A 19433-nucleotide genomic window follows, 5' to 3' on the forward strand; every position below is an offset into this window, starting at 1 on the left:
ATTCGACTCCATTTAGCTAAAAAAATGAAGCAATATTAATAGCTTGATTTTTTTTCGTACCAATAAACAATACAATAAATATGTTTATATATTTCAAGTTATCTACCTGAATTCAATCAACCTTGATCAACTCTAAATTCAGATGTACCCAAGCTCCTCAAATAATCAGGTCAAAGATTTTTTTATTATTTTTTTTGGGTAAAAAAATAAATGATTTTATTCAGACTATTATCTTTGGCCTTTAATAATTTGAGCTTATAAATCTACTTCAAATTACAATATAGTCTTTTTTTTTTTTCAAAACATAGTTGAAGATTTAAAATGATGATAATAATAATAATAAAAATAAAATAAAAAAACACCAAAAGAAGGATTATTTAAAATTGAAGTATCTGTAGCAAGCCTTGCATTGTATCTTCTCAACCAACAAACAAACTATACATACCAAACAAAATCAAAACCCAAAAACAAAAAAAAGCAGGTATAGAGCCACAAGGTTGAACCAATAAAAGAGACAAAACAACAGCTTTGCAGCTGCTGAGATGATTTACAGTGGAAAAGAATGCATCAATCATGGCAAGCAATCTAATCCCCGGTGAATTATAGACGAACAATCCCTTTTACAGCATGCATTTTTATACGAAAAATAAATTATAGGGAAATCATTCATGGACCACGAGTCTTGACGAAGCAAAGACATCCCATCTTCTGGTCTTCGGGTATCATTCCGCCGCCTTTGCTCGTGTCGATCGCTTCCAAAAGCTTCACAACCTCGTCCATGTCCGGTCTTTTATCTGCATTTGCGTCCCAACATTTCTTCATAACACTGGCCAATGCGTTCGGACAACACCGTGGGATATCTGGTCGTAGGTTCTGCTTTAAAATGAAATCTTATTAATATTTTTCTTCTAATGCATTCAAGTACCGTATACGGGGGTGACAAACAAATGAAGAGTAACACTAACCTGTCGAACAACAGCAGATGAGACTTCAGCAAAGCTGAGATCAGGATATGGCATGTCACAGCAATAGATTTCCCATAAACATATACCGAAGCTATACACGTCGCACTTTCTGTTGTAAGGTTTTCCATTGAGAACCTGCAGGTATTATATATGTTAATGTAGTTTAAGAATGAACAATATGAATTTGAGTATCGTATTTGAACGTTAGAAAAATCACCTCTGGAGCCATATAACCAAGTGTTCCTGTTTCACCGGTCATGTCTTGGGGATTCTGTGCCTCAACACGAGCAACTCCAAAATCAGCAATTTTTAAGGTTCTCTGAGTATCTAGTAGCATGTTTTCAGTTTTCACATCACGATGTACAATTTTCCTTGAATGAAGGTAGCTCAATCTGTAAATGAAAACAATGTTAAAATCCATACTATATGAGTAATATATATATAACATTTTAGAGATGCAAACCCTCGGGCAAGATCCAATGCAAGCTGGATCACAATCTTATAGGGGAGTTTTTTTCTCCTATTTTTGATTAAGTATTGCTTCAAGGTTCCACCAGGAAGGTACTCCACAACAACACAACATGCTCGAGCCGGAATAGACTTTTGGCCATTGCTTGTAGAGTTTTTCTCTGGAATTTTAAGTTCAGATGTTCCCATTGATGCCCCAACAAACTGCAACAGAACATGGCAAGATGTAACATTAACGTAAGAAATGAAAAAAGAAATAATGCTATAGAAAAAAATTAAATGTAAGAAAAAACATGCATTGCATGTTTTAGGAACATAAAAGAAGTTCTTTCAGATTATCATATCTAGTTTCTAGATAACAACAATTGGGTCTATAAATTTTGTTGACAATTACTTAGTGATTCATTATTTAACAATGCAGTTTGAATAAAGTACTTACTTTTGTAACATTTGGGTGGTCAAGTTTGTGCCAGACAGCCACCTCTTGCTGAAATGATGCCCGGAGAGCAGCAGTTTCAGCATCCGTGGCAAAACCATCTTCTCCCCAGTCCAGCAATTTCACTAATAATAAAAAAATATTATAATATGCACAATGAAATTCATAATTTTGCAAAATATTATATCCATAGTGACAGAACTCTAAAATACGATGTAAAATAACTACCATCTATTAACCACATTTGCAAATAAATATATCTACAAATAAATTTCGAAAGAAGGTACAACATTTCAATTATGTGTAAAGCATACAACATTTCTATTTATAAAGAAGATACAAATTGGCTTGAACACCCCAAAAAATGATCTCTAGTAACTTAGGCGAGCCAAGATTTATATATAGTTTAAAGGAAATGAGTAACAATAGTAAAGGCCCTGCAACTATCTAGTGAATAATCAAAATTCCACTAAAAGAAAAGGTAGGGTTAGTAGAAATCACACAACAAAAGAAAAAGACAAAAATCTTAAGGAAGAAGAGCTACAAATCATAAAGAGGAAGAATAAAAAATTGTCCAGAAGAACTCCAAAAGAAGGAATGAGGAAGAAAGGGGAAGATGAAAGAGATCGGTTTGCATCAATTTAAGTGAGACTTTTAATTGTGCTCTTCATGATAACTAAGCAAAAGTCCAAAAAGAAATCTTATCTAAGCACATTTTGCATGCTTGAAACAAATCTTACCCAGATGCAGACTTTGCTGTGCACATTGAAGGAGAAAGAAGAATGCCTAAAAATGTCCTACCTTTATCTAGAATCTCATCAAGTTTTATAGACTAAAATAAATTTACTGTTGTTTGAAGAATAAATGGTTCAGGAAATAATTGATATGCAAATTCCTTGTCCATGACAAATACTCAGATTAAGGTAAGATGATATTAGCAAATCACACAATTGTGAGAGATTATGACAGCAAGATGATGATTAAAACCAACGTAGGTCAGCAAGAGTTCTATGCAGAAACTGAACTTTGGAAGGCATGAGAGAAGACAGATTCTCATCAAGAATATATTTATGTATAAGATCTAGATTTTAGAACCAAAATCAAAATCTGATGGAGATGATCTAGCCTCACATGAAATCCACATGAAACTGAAACAAGAAAATGAGATAAAACAACCTGCAGCATAAAGTTAAATTTTAAGTTTTCAAGAACCAAAGAAAATCAAAGATACTATCATGTTTTTCATCAGCTTCATAATGCCTTCAATCCTTTTCCAATAAAAGGTTAGCAATCAAAGACAATGAGACCCAAGAAATCAAGATAAGTTATTTGAAACTATGAAGGAAGTAGGAAAGGTAACAAGACAAATAGTGACAGGAGATGCATAAGAGCGGAACTTTTAGAATATTGATCCTCTTCTAAGGACCTCTTGTGCAGTTTCGATCCAAAACAACATGCTAGGAATATGATATTTTGCTTCAGATTATATAGTTCAACAAAATTTAGATTTGTGAAGTCCACAAGCTATAGGACACAACATCTAACAGTGATGCACCAAAAATCCACTGCTAAATCAGATATGGCACTTGTAATAAGCAACCTCCAAGAAAAAGACAAGATAATCAGGGAATTCTATATGATATATGAACAACATATACGACGAAAAATCACTATGCAAAGAAAAAACAAAACTCCTCATTTTTCAATGTATCCTTCTTTGTTTCATTTAGCAACACAGCTCAAACAATTGCAGAGTATATACAAATCAAAAAGAGTTGTCAACACAAAAACTAAAACAAGAAACTCAGAGCTCAATTTATCAGAATTCATCTACACTAGGAAATACACAGACAATTCTGCGAAGACTACTTACACAGAATTTGCAAGCAATGGAACAAACACTAACAAATAGTAAATTGCAAAAGTTAACATGAAAATTACTAACAAAAAAAAGCACAAAATGAAAATATAAACCTGCAACTTCCTGGCCATCATAACTGCCCCTATACACAGTACCATAAGTGCCACGAGCCAGAACATATCTAACATCCAACTTGGACACATCAATTTCCCACTCTTCCTTGGGCCTCTGAGTACTACCACGGTTGTCCTTTGTCCACACCTTGCTCATCTTCTTCTCCAATTGAATATCCAAACTCTTGAGATCTATCTTATCAGCCCTAACAAACATATCTTTGCTCCCAAAGCTTCCAAAGCCTTTGAGTTTGGATCTAAATCCGCCTTCCTTCACATCAACACCTCCGTCCTTCTCTCCGTTTCTTGAATCCATCTTCGAGAATCAAATCAATCACAAACTCCAAAGCAAGAGAAGAAAATCAATCAAATTCCAATACAAAAGAATAATTAAAAACACAAACGAAATTCCCTATTAAATACTAAAGATCCTTCCTTTTCCAACCCAAACACAGATTCCGAATTCCTCAAAACTCCCACCTTTCTGGCCCTTAACTCCGAGTCCGACTAAAACTCGAAGAGAAAAAAAACCCTAAAAAATCGAATCTTTTCCGGACTTTTCAGCCTGAAATCCTAATCCCAATCAACAAACCCAAATAAATCACCAAAATGCCAAAAAAATCTATAAAATAACAGAAAAAAAGACCAAAAAAATCCTTAAAAAAGCAAAACACAAAGACTCCGATCGAAAGGAAATCAGATAAATGAAAGCAGGCAGGGAGAAAGCGTCCAAATACGAGACAGTGCCGGCAATCGGAGAGCTGATTCGAGGAAAAGGGGAAATTTTGGTATGGATGAGGAGACCGAGCAAGCTAAAGCCGGTTTCTTTGACCCGCGTCCAAAAAAACACAACGCCATTTTTAAAGTGTTGAAAAATTATTAAGAGTTTTATTATGACGTCAGCTCCAGCATCAGCAAGAGAGAGAACAACTCTAGTGCGTCGACCATTCCAAAAAAAAAAATAAAACTGTTAAATAACTTAAATGGTTCACTGCTCTTCACCTATTTTTATTTCGGTAATTTATAAAAAAAATTTGATTTAGTTTCTCATTTTTAGTTTTTATTATAATTTAATTATTTGAATAAATATCATTAATAGTTATAACATGTGGCATATTACATACAACACATCAAATTATAATAAAAATTAAAAAATTATAATACAAATTAAAATTGAGGATCAAATAGTAATTTTTTAACACCGAGTGACTAGAGTAGAAACATAAAAAAAAAAAATAATAGGGAATATTTTGATTGTTTTTTTTAATTAAAACAAAAATTTTCACTAAATTATTAAATTTATTAGAATGAATTCTTATTTTTAAGAAATAACACTAAATTTGTTTAGAAAATAATTTAGCTTTTGTAGAACAAAGTACTGCACCTTTCTAAACTATAAAATTAAGGTATAATCATCAAAATAGTCCATGTACTTTTCTCTCTCTTCTTTTTTGGTCCCTCTATTCAGAAATGCTCCAGACTAGTCCCTTTATTTTTGAAAATGTGCCCACTTAGTTAGAAATGCTCCCAACTAGTCCCTCTACTTTCCAAAATGCGCCCACTTAGTCCCTCTAGTTGGACCATTTTTAAAAGTAGAGAGACTAGTTGGGAGTATTTTTAACTAAGTGAGCACATTTTCAAAAGTAGAGGGACTAATCGGGAGTATTTCTGAGTATAGGGACCAAAAGAGAAGAGAGAGAAAAATAGAGGGACCAATTAGAGTATTATACCTAAAATTAATGAGTTTTTTTAGAAATTAAAAGTTAATGATATCTTTTAACGTAATAAAGCAAGATAATCATCTATAACAGAATTTTATTTATTAAAATTTTCACTAGTTTGAGAGCTCTAATATAAGAATTGCTATGGAAAAGCAAATATTAAAAGTAGTGTTTTTTTTTTATATTTTCTTTTATCTATTAAATTGTGATCAAATATATAATTTTTTTTATTGTTAGTTTAACAATGTTTTTGGTTACATAAAGAGTGTGGCAAACTAAAATTAAATTGGTAAAATAAGTGGATTGAAGTTTTTGATTAATAACTCTAACTAATTTAACAGTTACCAAGTGATCTTCTGATACATGAAAGATAAAATATAATTAGGTATAATATATATATATATATAATATGTGTGTATATAAAAGCTAGTTTTCTAGGGATCTATGACATCCACAGAGAACTTTAGATCAGCATCTAACAACCCCAACTTTCACCCTAATTTCGCCTCTCTCGCCTCTCTGGATTTTACACTCAAACTCCACCTATTCCATCTCTACTAAATTTTCTTTTATTTTTTTTCAAGTCTGTAAATATTTACAAACGTCTGCAAATGAGATTTGACATATATATATATATATATAAGGGACGTATGTAGAAAGTCTCCAAATTTAAAAAGTATTGAGACAGAGAAGATGAGAGATATAGGAATAAAAGAGGACATAATAGTTGAATGCATAATAGAAAACAGGTTGCACTCACAACCAACAGAGAACGAGCCCTCTCTATATATATCTTAAAAACGAAAAGAAAATATTATTTAAAATAAAAGGGAAAAAAAACTGGTATTGCTTGATAAAGTTTATATGAACTTGAAAAACACTCATGCACCTTTGAACACTGTACATCTTGTTTTGCTTGAGAAAATGCTTTCGAGTTTTGCTAAATAAACATTGGAAATATATATACATACATATAATTTCTTTCTTGTAAGATACGTTTTAATTGATTTTTGTATTTTTTTTTATTGGAATGGAAAATGATGGCTTGTTATGTAGCAATTGTTGCTATGATTGAGGTGTGACAAAGTGACATCAAATACCTTGATTTTTATTATATGATTCTACAACTTGGACAACCGCAATAGTCATCCACAATAAAACAGTAAAAAAATTTAAGAAAATGAAAATTAGACACCAAAAAACAATTATAAGTAATTAAATAAATAAATAAATACTTCTCTTGTCTTATTATTTAATAAATGTTTTTTTAAATCACTTGTCAAATAAGTAAATTTTTTATTGTTACCATTGAAAATTTCTTTTTATTTATTTTACTATTGATTTCATCCATTTTTTTTTAGCATATTTTTGCTAAAAAGCAAAATTTCATACTTGCCTTTAATAACATAACATTAGGGAAGTTATTGCATTAAACTAGCAAATGATATTGAATTAAACGAATATATAAGAAGGTGTAAACAGTGGTTTATGAATTTTATCATGATGTGTTTACAATTTAAAAAAAAAAAGGGGCCACCTTTTATTACTTACAAATATTAAAGTAAATTCTTTATGCTTTAAGATATATAAAAATAAATTGTGAACTATTATCAAATAAAAAAAATTTAAAAAGGAAAAAGAATAAAAAGGCATTAGATGCAAATAATTCAAAAATTAAATTACAAAATAATTTTGGGTGCCATTGACTCTGTAACAGTGAAATGGGAAAGAGCCTTCATCCAAATTCGTTTAATTTTTTGACAAATGGCATCAAACACATGGCATTTGTTCTCAATTTGGATGCCATTGACTCTATAACAGTGAAATGGGAAAGAACCTTCATATTAATATTTAATTCCTGGATGTGATTGTGCCATTTGTCAAACAATTTCAATTTATTAAGAACAAATGCCATGTGTTTGATGTTGGTGGTGAAGTTTTACTTTTAAGACTTGAATTACGTATTTGATTCTTCTCAAAATGAAGAGGAATGATATAATAATATATGAAAAATAATAAAATATTGTTATCATCACATAAATTATTCATTAATCACAAAAATTCCAAATGATCCAATAGTCCCTTGTGACATTTCAGTTTGGAGAAAATATTTAAGTAACATGCTTTTTTGTACAGGGTTATTTTGGAAAATATATCAGTAAAACATATTTAAGAGAGAATGACCCTTAAATAACTGTTGCTACTTGAAAATTGACAAAGAAATCAACAAATTAATCATTCTACTTAAATTTTGTATGCCCTAAATAAGACAAATCATACTAAAAAATTTCTCAATTAAGGGCAAGATAAAATCTAGGATAATCAACAACATAGTCTTTGTTTATTAAAAAAAATGTTAACCTAACTTGTTCTTTGATGTAACATCTCAAAAGCAAAGAAACAAGAGAACCAAATGCAAACTTATAACCCTAAAAAAGTGAATTTAATAAGTATTCAATGTAGATGTGAACAAAAACCTAAAAATCATGGAAAGTACAAACAAGTATTTATACAGCAAGTATATGTAGAGTATTGCAATAAGAATGGGCATGACTTCAAAGAGGGAGTGGTGTCCTTACCAACTATTCACTAGTCCTGTTGATCCATTTCAATGTCAGGGATCACTTGTGCAAGTGGGGTGACACCACCACCACAACATGCTGCATCATCTACAGCTCTCATCACATTTTCAACATTTCTGTATAATATATTATAATATTGGGATGCAAATATTAAAATAAAAATTCAGGCTTGTCGATGTGATTTACATGAAAAAACCTTCTCCTACAACCAAAATTCACATACATCCACTTATATGTTCATATCTACACAGACTATACTTATCCTCACAATAATAAAAACGAAATGTGCATGGTACACTCAAAATTTTAATTTTGAATACCATGCCTTATTTATTTAAATGTCTATCATGCCTTATTCCACAACATTTATCAAATACAAAAGAAAAGAAATTCTAAATTGTATGATTCTTTTATGTGGACAAGTCTTATGTCAGGGGTGTGCACAAATGTGCTCAAACTCTCACCCTGTATAAGTTGAAATTCAAATTTGTCTTCTTAATTAGCATGACAGAATATATGCCAATAGACCAAGAGATCATTGACAAATTATATAATTTTAATATTGGGGAAGTTTCATGCAATGGATCATATTTACAATTTTGGTTTTTGATCTTAAACTTCAAAATATCAAAAGTCAATGAGTAGACTTTTAAAGAAGGAATATAATAGTACATCCTTTAAGAAGGTATTGACACAACTTATTGTCCCTATTCTTTTTCCTCTTTCTTTTGAAAGAAGAATAAGAAAAACCTCAATGAGTTCTTGTGAGCCAATCAAACAAATGAAGGCCCCCACCATTTCTAGAGTCAATGCACTCTCTTAAATCTAAAGGCAGTGCTTCCTAAGATAAAGGCTATTTGCTATAAATAAAGCACTGGTCAAAGGAATAAAACATTCATCATGATATCAACTTCTATAAATAAATTCAGAAAATAATATAAGGCATGCTATCTTGACAGAAACAAAGAAGAGATTAAGCACACTTTTCATGTTTGAGATATTCTCCTGGCCAAAATCAATATCATGATAACCAACGAATAATTTGATACGATTATCATGTTGTGCTATATCTAATTGAATGCCCACAACTTATATGAGTATGTAATATTTTTAATGTTGTGATAGAAGCATGAATGATTCACTAATATCCACAACAAATTGAAGCCAAAGTAACAAATAGTATTATAAACAACCGGCAATTACCTGAAATTGCTAGCCACTTGTCCTCTTCTTTCATGATAATTAATTTTCATCAATCTGTCATAATATTGAGACAAATAAGAGAAAAATGTAAATGAATAGCAAAACAATGAAGATCATTAAAAACCCTTCCACTGGTCGAATTACTACAAGGAGCTCTTATGCTCAAGTGGTTTTTGATATCTAATCATACTTGGATTCAGAAATTAATTTAAAAATAAAAAACTTACAAGAGAATGAAATTAGGACTATGCTTAGGAAGAAAACAGGAAGAAAAATTAGTTTGTCGTAAATCAACATGTTTTGTATGAGTTTGGATAGACCACTATGGTTTACCAGAGAGTCTAATAATGTACATGATAACACTATATGATACTAACATGATTAAACAATAAAAACTAACAAATAACAACATTGACTAACAACCATCAATGAGTTTCAATATATACAATTTAGCATTGTATTTGCAAAATCTGATTCAACAATGGGAAGAAACAATTCACGGGCTGCATTTTTCAGGAAGTTACTGTGTTCTCAGTGTGAGATCGAAAATACCCATCCTAGCATCTTATCGGTGAAACTGGGTGATATATCAAATCACAAATGTTATTTATTTTAGTTTTGTGGACTTTTCCATTCCTAATAGAGGCAAGCATTTATTATTAATTACTCCAGAATAAAATCTTGAGAACCTCCGATTAAGGGCTTGAGTAGAAGTATAGACAAGAACATTGCGAATCATTTATTTTATTTATTATATATAGATATATATTTTGGTCACATCATTTATATATGGAGACATAACTTATATATATGTCATATAATGTTGTCGTTGCCTGTGCTTTGTCACCAGGTTGTGATGCAAAACAAGGTTCAAGCGCTCAACACAGTAGGCACAAGAACAAAAGGGTAGATGAATCACAACAAATATGGAGACTTTGTTTTGTCTTAATCTGATGAATGGGAAGTCTATAATAGTCTAATTAGTGAATCAATTAGTAGTTATGCTGGTGTAAGTAGGATGTAATTAAGAATATAAGGGTGGCAGAGTAGCATGTGAAAGTTGGGAGAATGGTGTATACCCATGTGATGTTTGATGTTATGCCACTATTGAAGTAGCTACAGGAGTCAGGTACACTGATGTATTAAAGTAAATGAATGAGAACAGGAGGATATGCAGAATCCTTTTACAACTTTCCCCTTTTCCTTCTTTTTTTTCTCCTTCTCCTATCTTCCCTTATCTAACTTCTTCTATCATTCGGTGCTTTTGTTGAGTCTCGCTGATGATGACGGATGACATGCTGACAAGATCTCGCGCAATTGATGAGCAGCTTCACTCCATCAATAAACAACTTGCCAAACATGATTTTGTCATCTCCCAACATGACTCCGTGATCACAAAACTTGATTTGCTGTGCCTTTTAGTCCAGCAACATTTCGAGGCCTTTGACATGATCCAGAATCCTTAGTAGCCCAGCAGTCCATTATGACGGACATGATGCTCAAACTCAACAAGATCGACGGTCCTTCATCCAATCCTCATCTTCTATGTCTTCCTTCCACCATACTAACGGCTCCATTCCAACCTCTCTTCCAACCCTTACGACTACTATCTTCATCCACTCAGCAAAACCTTCTCCTACCTCTCATTCCTCTGATACGCCTAATGAGGTTAGAGATTCCCTTGATCACTGGCGACGATGTTTTGGGCTGGCTACTCCAGATCAACCACTTCTTTGTCTTCCATACTATTGTTGAGGATCAAAAGTTTTTTATTACCGTTTTCTATATTAGTGACGTCGCCTAGCAATGGTACCATTGGATGTCGGCCACTGGACAACTCTCCACTTGGGCTGATTTCACTAAAAATCTTGAACTTCGCTTTGGAACCTCCTCCTTCGTCAACCATGAGGCCCAAGTTTTTAAGCTTCAACAAACTTCCACGGTGACCAAGTATCTGAGTGACTTTGAAAGTCTTTCGACCAGAATTTCCTGGCTAAGCAACACAAGCTTATTAAATTGTTTCCTCTCCAGCCTGCGAGAGGACATTTAGTGAGAACTTTATATAACTTTATATTCTCTGGCGCTCGTCTCTTCATGATGCTATTGGGTTGGCCCAACTAATGGAAGCCAAATGCAACGCCAACCGTGTGTTTCCTACTCCGTGCTGACCTCCATCACCCCGATTTCCACCCCTTTGGTGGCTTCAACTCCAGGATTGAATCAGGCTACTTCCTTGCCCATTAAACGGCTTACTCCATCTGTGATGGTGCCACGCCACAAGAAAGGGTTGTGTTTCAATTGCGACACGAAGTTTGTCCCCGACCATTGCTGTAATCCTCCCCAATTTCTATGTTTAATTCTTGATACCGACAATGGCAATACTTCTAGTCAACCTCTATCTGTGGATCAGGACGTCAGCGACACCATCCTTCTGATGCAGGACCTTGCCACAGATTCCTCACCATGTATTTTCTTCTATGCCTTTTTCGGCCAAATCATACCATCTGCTCTCAAGATCGTCAGAGCTATTAATGGTCACAACGTTGTCGTATTCATCAACAACAACTCTATAAAAATTTCATCCAAAGTCCATTAGCCTCCCACATGGGTCTTCTTGTCAACCCATCCCCACACCTGCGGGTCACCGTGGGCAATGATGAGTCCCTTAGATGCAATGGAGAATATCGTCAGGTTCCCTTGACACTCGGCGACGCATCGTTCTCAATCTATCTCTTACTCTTACCCATTTATGGCACTAACTTGGTCTTAGGTGTCTAATGTCTTTCTGAACTTGGTCCAACCATGTTTGACTATAAAAACCTTTGGATGGAATTTTCCCACAAAGGATCAGGTGTGCGCTTACATGGCTTGCTACAACAGACTACTCAATATATTACCCATTCAGCACTAACTAGACAACTCCATACCCATACAGTCGCACAATATTGGCACTTGGCCATTGATCTACCGGATTTGACCTTTGAGGTCAAGTTTGGACCCAACGCCCCCACCGACTTCATGTCTTCTTTGCTTCAATTGGTGGATCTCTACCACCGCGACCTTTTGATCACCGAATTCCCCTGCAGCCAAATGTTGCACTAGTTAACGTGAAACCTTATCGCTATCCCCATTTCCAGAAGACCGAGATTGAATGTTTGGTGGGCGAGATGATCTCAAAAGGTATCATTCATCCAAGCATAAGCCCCTTCTCCACTCCAATATTCTTGGTCCAGAAAAAAGACGAGATATGGTGATTTTGTGTAGACTACATGGTTTTAAATGCAGTCACTGTAAAGGATTGATTTCCTATTCCCACCGTCGATGAGTTATTGGATGAGGTTGCTGGTGCCCAGGTTTTCTCAAAATTAGATCTGCACCCTGGGCATCACCAAGTGAGGATTCATCCTCCCGACATTGAGAAGATCGCATTTAGAACTCATGAAGGCCACTATGAATTACAGTCATGCCTTTCGGGCTCTCTAACGCCCATTCTACCTTTTAAGCCATTATGAACTCTATTTTCAAGCATACTCTATGCAGGTTCGTACCTCTGTTATGATTTTCATTTATAGCTCTAATTGGGAGCTTCATCTTCGCCATCTCACTACTATCTTCTTACGGCTTCGATCCTATCACCTATTTGCCAAGAAGTTTAAGTATGAATTCGACTATCATGAAATCGCGTATTTGGGACACCCCATTTTTGGCCACTATGAATTTACAGTCATGCCTTTCAGGCTCTCTAACGCCCATTCTACCTTTTAAGCCATTATGAACTCTATTTTCAAGAATACTCTATGCAGGTTCATACCTTTTTATGATTTTCATTTATAGCTCTAATTGGGAGCTTCATCTTTGCCATCTCACTACTATCTTCTTACTGCTCTGATTCTATCACTTATTTGACAAGAAGTCTAAGTGTGAATTCGACTGTCACGAAATCGCGTATTTGGGACACCCCATTTATGGCCAAGGCATGTTCGTTGATCCCGCCAAGATTTTTGTGATCCAAGACTACAGGCTTCCTAAATCCTTAAACGAGTTGCGTGGCTTCCTTGACCTTATGGGATATGTGGTAGTTCAACCGATTTCCTACTTCCTTGCTTTGTTTTCAATTTGTTCTTTGTGTGTATCTTTGGTGTGTGAGCTTTCTTGATCATCCCTTTGGTGTTAGGACCTTAGATTGAGGTCTTTGAGGAGGTTAAAAAGATGGGAGAAAACCTTCAAAAGGTTAAAAGCAAAGAGGGCTTGCGGCCTCCCTTGCGGCCGTAAGGCCACCCGTGAAGCCTCCTGAGACGAGTACCTTCTAGTATCTTCTAGGGTTATATAACACCACTTTTTGCCTATTTCTTTTGCTTCTTCTTCTCATTCTTTTTCTCCCCTTCTCTTCCCCTCTTTACAACTTATTTTTCCACTCTTTAATATTCCCTTACCTTGTCTTTGATTCGAGTTATAAGCTTGGAGACCTCATCCTTCCTCTCTTGTGAAGGTTTTCCTAGAGTTTAAAGGGCTTGAAGGGTATGGTTCTTCTTTTTCTTCCTTCCTTCTCTCTTGTTGTGTTTCTTTGAGTTTGTTTGGTTGGAAATCCTTGTTTAGTGTTGGATTTTGAGTTTGGAAGCTTGATTTGGTTGTATTTCTTTGGTTTGATGAAGGATTAAGAGAGATGCTTCTTCTCCTAGTTTGGAGTTACTGTAGCACCAATGAGTTTTCCTTGTTTTCTTGATTTCTTTGGCTTAGAATGAGACCTAACCCCCTATAAAATCATTAGTAACCTGAGATTTAGTTGAGAAAGCCTTAGAGTGGATTAAGGTTGTTTGGTAGAAGGAACCTAGGGTTTCTTTGCTGGGATTTTGTACTAACCTTTGATGTTGTATGTTGTGCTTGGCAAGGAGGTGAAGCTTTGGATCGAGGCAAAGTGGTTTGCTAAGGATTAACTTTTGAAGAAGAGAAATCATCAATTTTGTGAGTGGGATTATTAAGCATGACCTTATTAGAATAATACCAATATTACATGCTTATATATATATACTGTTCTTAACGAGATTTTTGTTAGTTTGATGATTGATTTTGAGATGTTTATTACCTTGGAAATGAGTTTATGCCTTAGTTAAACCTTTATTAGTTTGTACTTGCTTGCATTTTACTGAATAATAGTTATTATATTTTAAAGATCATGGATGTTTTACTTGGTGTTTGAATGTTCATCTTTGACTTGTGATTTAAATTCTTCAAGGAGTTTATGAAAATTTTGTTTTGTGAAACTTGGGATTTGTCGTGGAATTCTTTGATTTTTGTAATATCTATGTTTGAACTCCTTTTGGGTTGTTGAAAGAAAAGGAATTTCCATGTTGTTTCTTGTGTTGGTTTTTGCAAATCGATTTGTGTTAAAAGCTTGAGTTTATCTTATGCTTTTTATCATTTCTTTATGGAAATGGACGAACTACTATTGTTATTGATTATTGTTGGCTATTGTACTCTTTGTGAAGTTGTGTTTATTGCTGAGTTTGTATGGTGATACCTTACTGCAGTAGGCGGTCTCTACGGCCAGCCTGTCGAGGTGGCGTGATAGACCGGCTGATTACTATGAGGGCCAATTCAGGTGGGAGCGTAGAGCCCTAACTGGATATTCATCGGGTAGCCGTTGTCACCATGCGGTGAACTGATGGGTCAACGTCAAAGGCATGAGTACTTTGATGGCTCTAAACCTAGCTGTGGCCATGGTGAAGGTTTAGGGAGGTTTCTAGACCACTTTATGCTGGGTGAGTGTTGGGTGTGTCTTTACAATGGGTTTGAGACTTAATTCTTTTGTGTTTCTTTTGTAGTATCACATTGAGTTTGTGGTGAGGGGGCGAAGCCCAGCTGTTGCTATTAGGAGGGCAGTCTTCCATAGATTCAATCTGACATGAGTATTGTGTTTATTTATTTCGAAACTCATGTTATTTATTTTGTTTTACTCAAAAATGGATATATTTTGATTTACATGTTTATGGTGGAAGACTTGTTTCATGATTAGCATGTTTTCATAAATTTTGGGAACTCTATATTTACTATATTTACACTTTGATATTCTAAGATCATAATTGAGGTAAAATGCCTATTTGGCGCTATTTTTTTTTTTTTTTTAATATTTCTGTATTAAAGTTTGTTGTATTTAAGATTTCATGCTCTAAGTTAATATTTTATTAGTAAAATAATTGAAGATTTATATTAATTATGTTTTGGTACATTCTATTAGAGTTGTGCTAATCTCTCCTCACTGAGTAACGTTAGTTGCTCACCTCTCTTCCTTTTTCCCAGGCTGTTACAGGTAGTAGGTGCGGTGGTGCAGCTGCGTGCTGAGCATTTGCCATTTTCTCATCTTCTTTGTTTCTCTTCTATTCATGTATGTTACTTTGGTCATGTATATGTGACTTGAGTCTTGGATCTACTAGTATGTAGAGAACTCAGTTCCATAATGTTGTATTCACAACTCTTAAACTCGTTTGTATTAGCTTTTGCTACTACTATTAGTTTTGCTTTCCTACGTGTTTGTGAACTTCTCCCTCTATTCTCATTGTTGTTATCCTTGTTGCTATTATTAATTATGTGGGTGTCATTGTGTTTGAAACTCTGTATATGTATTGGATATTATTGATTCCAGGTTTAATAGTTAGCCTTGTGACATCTCAAGGGTTGAGTGGCGAGTTGCCCCTCCTTGGGATTATTGCGGCGGTTGTCACACCCTGACCCATGGGCCCAAGGATGCGACAGGATATATCACCATTTTGTACGCCAGTATGCATCTTTGGCCTGACCACTAACCGACCTTTTGTGCATAGATTGTTTCATGTGGACGCTAGAGGCAATCTTTGCTTTCCAGAAGCTTAAAGAGACCATGGCATCCACACCGATTCTCCAATTATTGGATTTCACACAACCGTTTGAAGTTCAAACCGGTGCATCTGGTTTCGGGGTTGGCGCCATGTTAACACAGAAGCGACACCCATTGGCATTATTCAGTAAAAAAACTCTCTCCCCGGCTACGTTCCTCATCAACCTATGCTAGTGAGATGTTTGCAATTACTGAGGGTGTACAGAAGTGGAGATAATACTTGCTCAGTCGGCGCTTCACAATTGTCACCGATCATAAAGCCTTAGGTCTCTACTTCACCAAACTATACAAACCTTAGAACAACAACGTTGGCTCATAAAGTTAATGGGTTACGACTTTGAGATTATTCACAAACTAGGCGTCCTCAATGGCCCTGTAGCTGCCCTGTCTCGCTGCGTCGCACCCACCCTTTGTGCCATACTTACAACCTTCACACCAGTGTCGATATTGTGGGAGAGGCTCTCCATCACAGGTACAAATCCAACCCGAAATTGGTGACTCTTCGGTAAGCCATGCAGGATAATCCAACAAAACACCCCCACTACACAGTTAAAGATGGCATCTTGTTGCGTCGCGGGCATATCCTGGTTCCAACTGAAACAACCCTCCTACAGATCCTTCTCGCCAAACATCATTACCCTCCCATTAGAGGTCATGTTGGGGTCCAAGGGACGTTCACTCGACTCGCACGAACATTTTATTGGCCGGGTCTCCGGCGTTCAGTTCGTGAATTTGTCCAGCGCTGCACCATTTATCAAACTACAAAACCTTTCAACACTACTCCGCAGGGACTTCTCAACCCTTACTGATCCCCGGCAAGATCTGGGACTCGCTCTCATTGGATTTCATAACTCACTTACCCCCTTCACTGGCAAGACAACTATTCTTGTCGTAGTTGATCGCCTTTCCAAGAGTGCTCAATTCTCGGCCCTCGGATCACAATTCTCAGCTCCACAGGTGGTATCTGTCTTTATCAGAGATATTGTATGTCTCCACGGGTTTCCATCCACAATCTTTTCAGACCACGACCCACTTTTCATGAGTACCTTTTGGAAGGAACTCTTCCGTTTACAAGGGACAACTTTGGCGACAAACATCGCTTATCACCCGTAGTTTGACGGCCAGATGGAGATTGTTAATCGCTTCTTGCAAGACTACCTCAGATGCTTCATTACAGACCAACCTCACCAATGGCTCTAGTTCTTGCCGGGGCCAAATGACACTACAACACTACCTGGCAATCAGTGATTTAGATGACACCGTATGAAGCTGTGTATGGTGGCACACCACCGTCCTTGTTGGACTACCTTACCGATTCATCGCCAGTGGCTTCTATTGATGAACTCCTCACTACTTGCGCTGCTGTCCTACAAATACTCCCCTACAATTTGCAATAGGCTTAGGAACACATGCGTCAACAAGCCGATAAATACCATCAGGATATCACCTTTGCAGTCAATGATTGGATGTTTCTGTGCCTATAGCCATATCAGCAGACCTTCCTAGCCCATCAGCAATCTCATAAGCTATCTCGTCGTTTCTACGGACCTTTCAAGGTTTTGGCACGCATTGGTGTTCTATTGTCTATAAATTGGAATTACCCCCAAATGCCTGACTGCATAATGTTGTCCATGTTTCCAAGTTGAAAAGTTGCTATGGAGATCCAAATGTCCACATGGCTCAACTGCCAGCACACTTCATTAATGAGAAGCCCCTGATGCAGCCCGTTGTTGTCCTTGATTCACGCAAAATTCTGCTTCATGGCAGAGCAGTTACTCAAACATTAGTTTAATGGGAAGGCCAACCTGCTACTGATGCTACCTAGGAACCACTTCATGAATTTCGCCAAGACTACCCCGAATTTAACCTTGAGGGCAAGGTTCTTCCAGGGGTGGTAGCTATTGATGCAGAACAAGGTTCAAGCGCTAGACGCAAGAACAAAGGACAGATGAATCACAATAAATATGGAGATTTTGTTGTCTTAATCTGATGAATGGTAAGTCTATAATAGTCTAATTAGTTAGTCAATTAGTAGTTATGTTGGTGGTTAAGAAGTAGGATGTAATTAAGAATATAAGGGTGATAGAGTAGCATATGAAAGTTGGGAGAATGGTGTATGCCCATGTGATGTTTGATATTATGCCACTACAGAAGTGGCTACAGGAGTCAAGTACACTGATGTATTAAAGTAAATGAATAAGAGCAGGAGGATATGCAGAATCCTTTTATAACTTTCCCCTTTTCCTTCTTCTCTTCTCCTTCTCCTATCTTCCTTATCTAACTTCTCCTATCACGTTGCATGCCTTGTTGCCATCTTGAAATATGTATCTCATCAATGCTTTGCAACTTTTGTATATTTTCTAAAAAAATTAACTTTTGTTGCTGCCTCGAGATAAGCATTTTTGTCGTTGCTTCGGGATGGGTACATGTTTTTTGAACTTAAGTGCATCATGGAACATATATGCATGGATTATTGCTTTGGCTTGCCTAAGGATGCCTTCATATCTTTGATGAAGCAGGTAACTGTTTTTCTTAAGCACCTTTTGAATTTCCTTACTCGAGTTAAATAAATAACAATGGGTGCAGTTTCATTCTTGACTGGGTAGAATCATAGGTATGAACACTGTTTAGGCATTCTCTTTGGTACTACTAATTATCTTTGTATCTATTGGTATTTGTGCATGTATCTTTGATGTACAGTGGCCTTGCTGCCTCAAAGTCTTCAAAAATGTCCATTGATAAAATAATAAATAAATTACTTCTGCTCTAATTTGACATTCTAGGCCCTTGAGCATTGCAAATTTACATCACACAATAAAAAGCTTTGTCAAAATGATTTTTTTTATTTGACTTTGCTTTATGTGGCCCATACATGCATGAGTTACGTAAATTAAGAATTTTATTTTTTTTTAATAAGACTTTTACATGTTTACCCATTATTTTTCATGAATAATAACATACATTTTCTAAAGCTTTTAGACTGAAATAGAACATGGGAGGGGAGTTGGGTTGATATTTGGTAAGCTTAAAGAGTTGCAAAACAAATGCAACAATCAATGAATCCTCAAATGTAATTCAGAAATATGAACGAAGGGACCAAAATCGTTATTCATTTGTGCTCTCATTCATCTTCATATACATATGATTCTCTTCAACTCAAAACAAGGCAAACTCAATTAATTTATCTTTTAGTAATTTTTTTAAATCTATTTA

The 19433-nt window shown here is 35.5% G+C and overlaps 1 protein-coding gene across 1 annotated transcript; it reads right to left on the reverse strand.

Annotated features, from left to right (window-relative positions):
- Positions 1 to 393: 393 nt before the first annotated feature.
- On the reverse strand, positions 394 to 4691 carry LOC120277321 (serine/threonine-protein kinase STY13). The gene is made up of 6 exons (XM_039284114.1): positions 3844 to 4691; positions 1873 to 1994; positions 1429 to 1637; positions 1183 to 1357; positions 966 to 1100; positions 394 to 873 (listed from the first exon to the last, which is right to left on the reverse strand). The coding sequence occupies exons 1-6, from the start codon at positions 4157 to 4159 to the stop codon at positions 667 to 669; spliced, it is 1164 nt and encodes a 387-aa protein (XP_039140048.1). The 5' UTR covers positions 4160 to 4691; the 3' UTR covers positions 394 to 666.
- Positions 4692 to 19433: the final 14742 nt, after the last annotated feature.

Source organism: Dioscorea cayenensis, chromosome 15 (genome assembly GCF_009730915.1).
Source record: "Dioscorea cayenensis subsp. rotundata cultivar TDr96_F1 chromosome 15, TDr96_F1_v2_PseudoChromosome.rev07_lg8_w22 25.fasta, whole genome shotgun sequence".
NCBI classification, from domain to species: domain Eukaryota; kingdom Viridiplantae; phylum Streptophyta; class Magnoliopsida; order Dioscoreales; family Dioscoreaceae; genus Dioscorea; species Dioscorea cayenensis.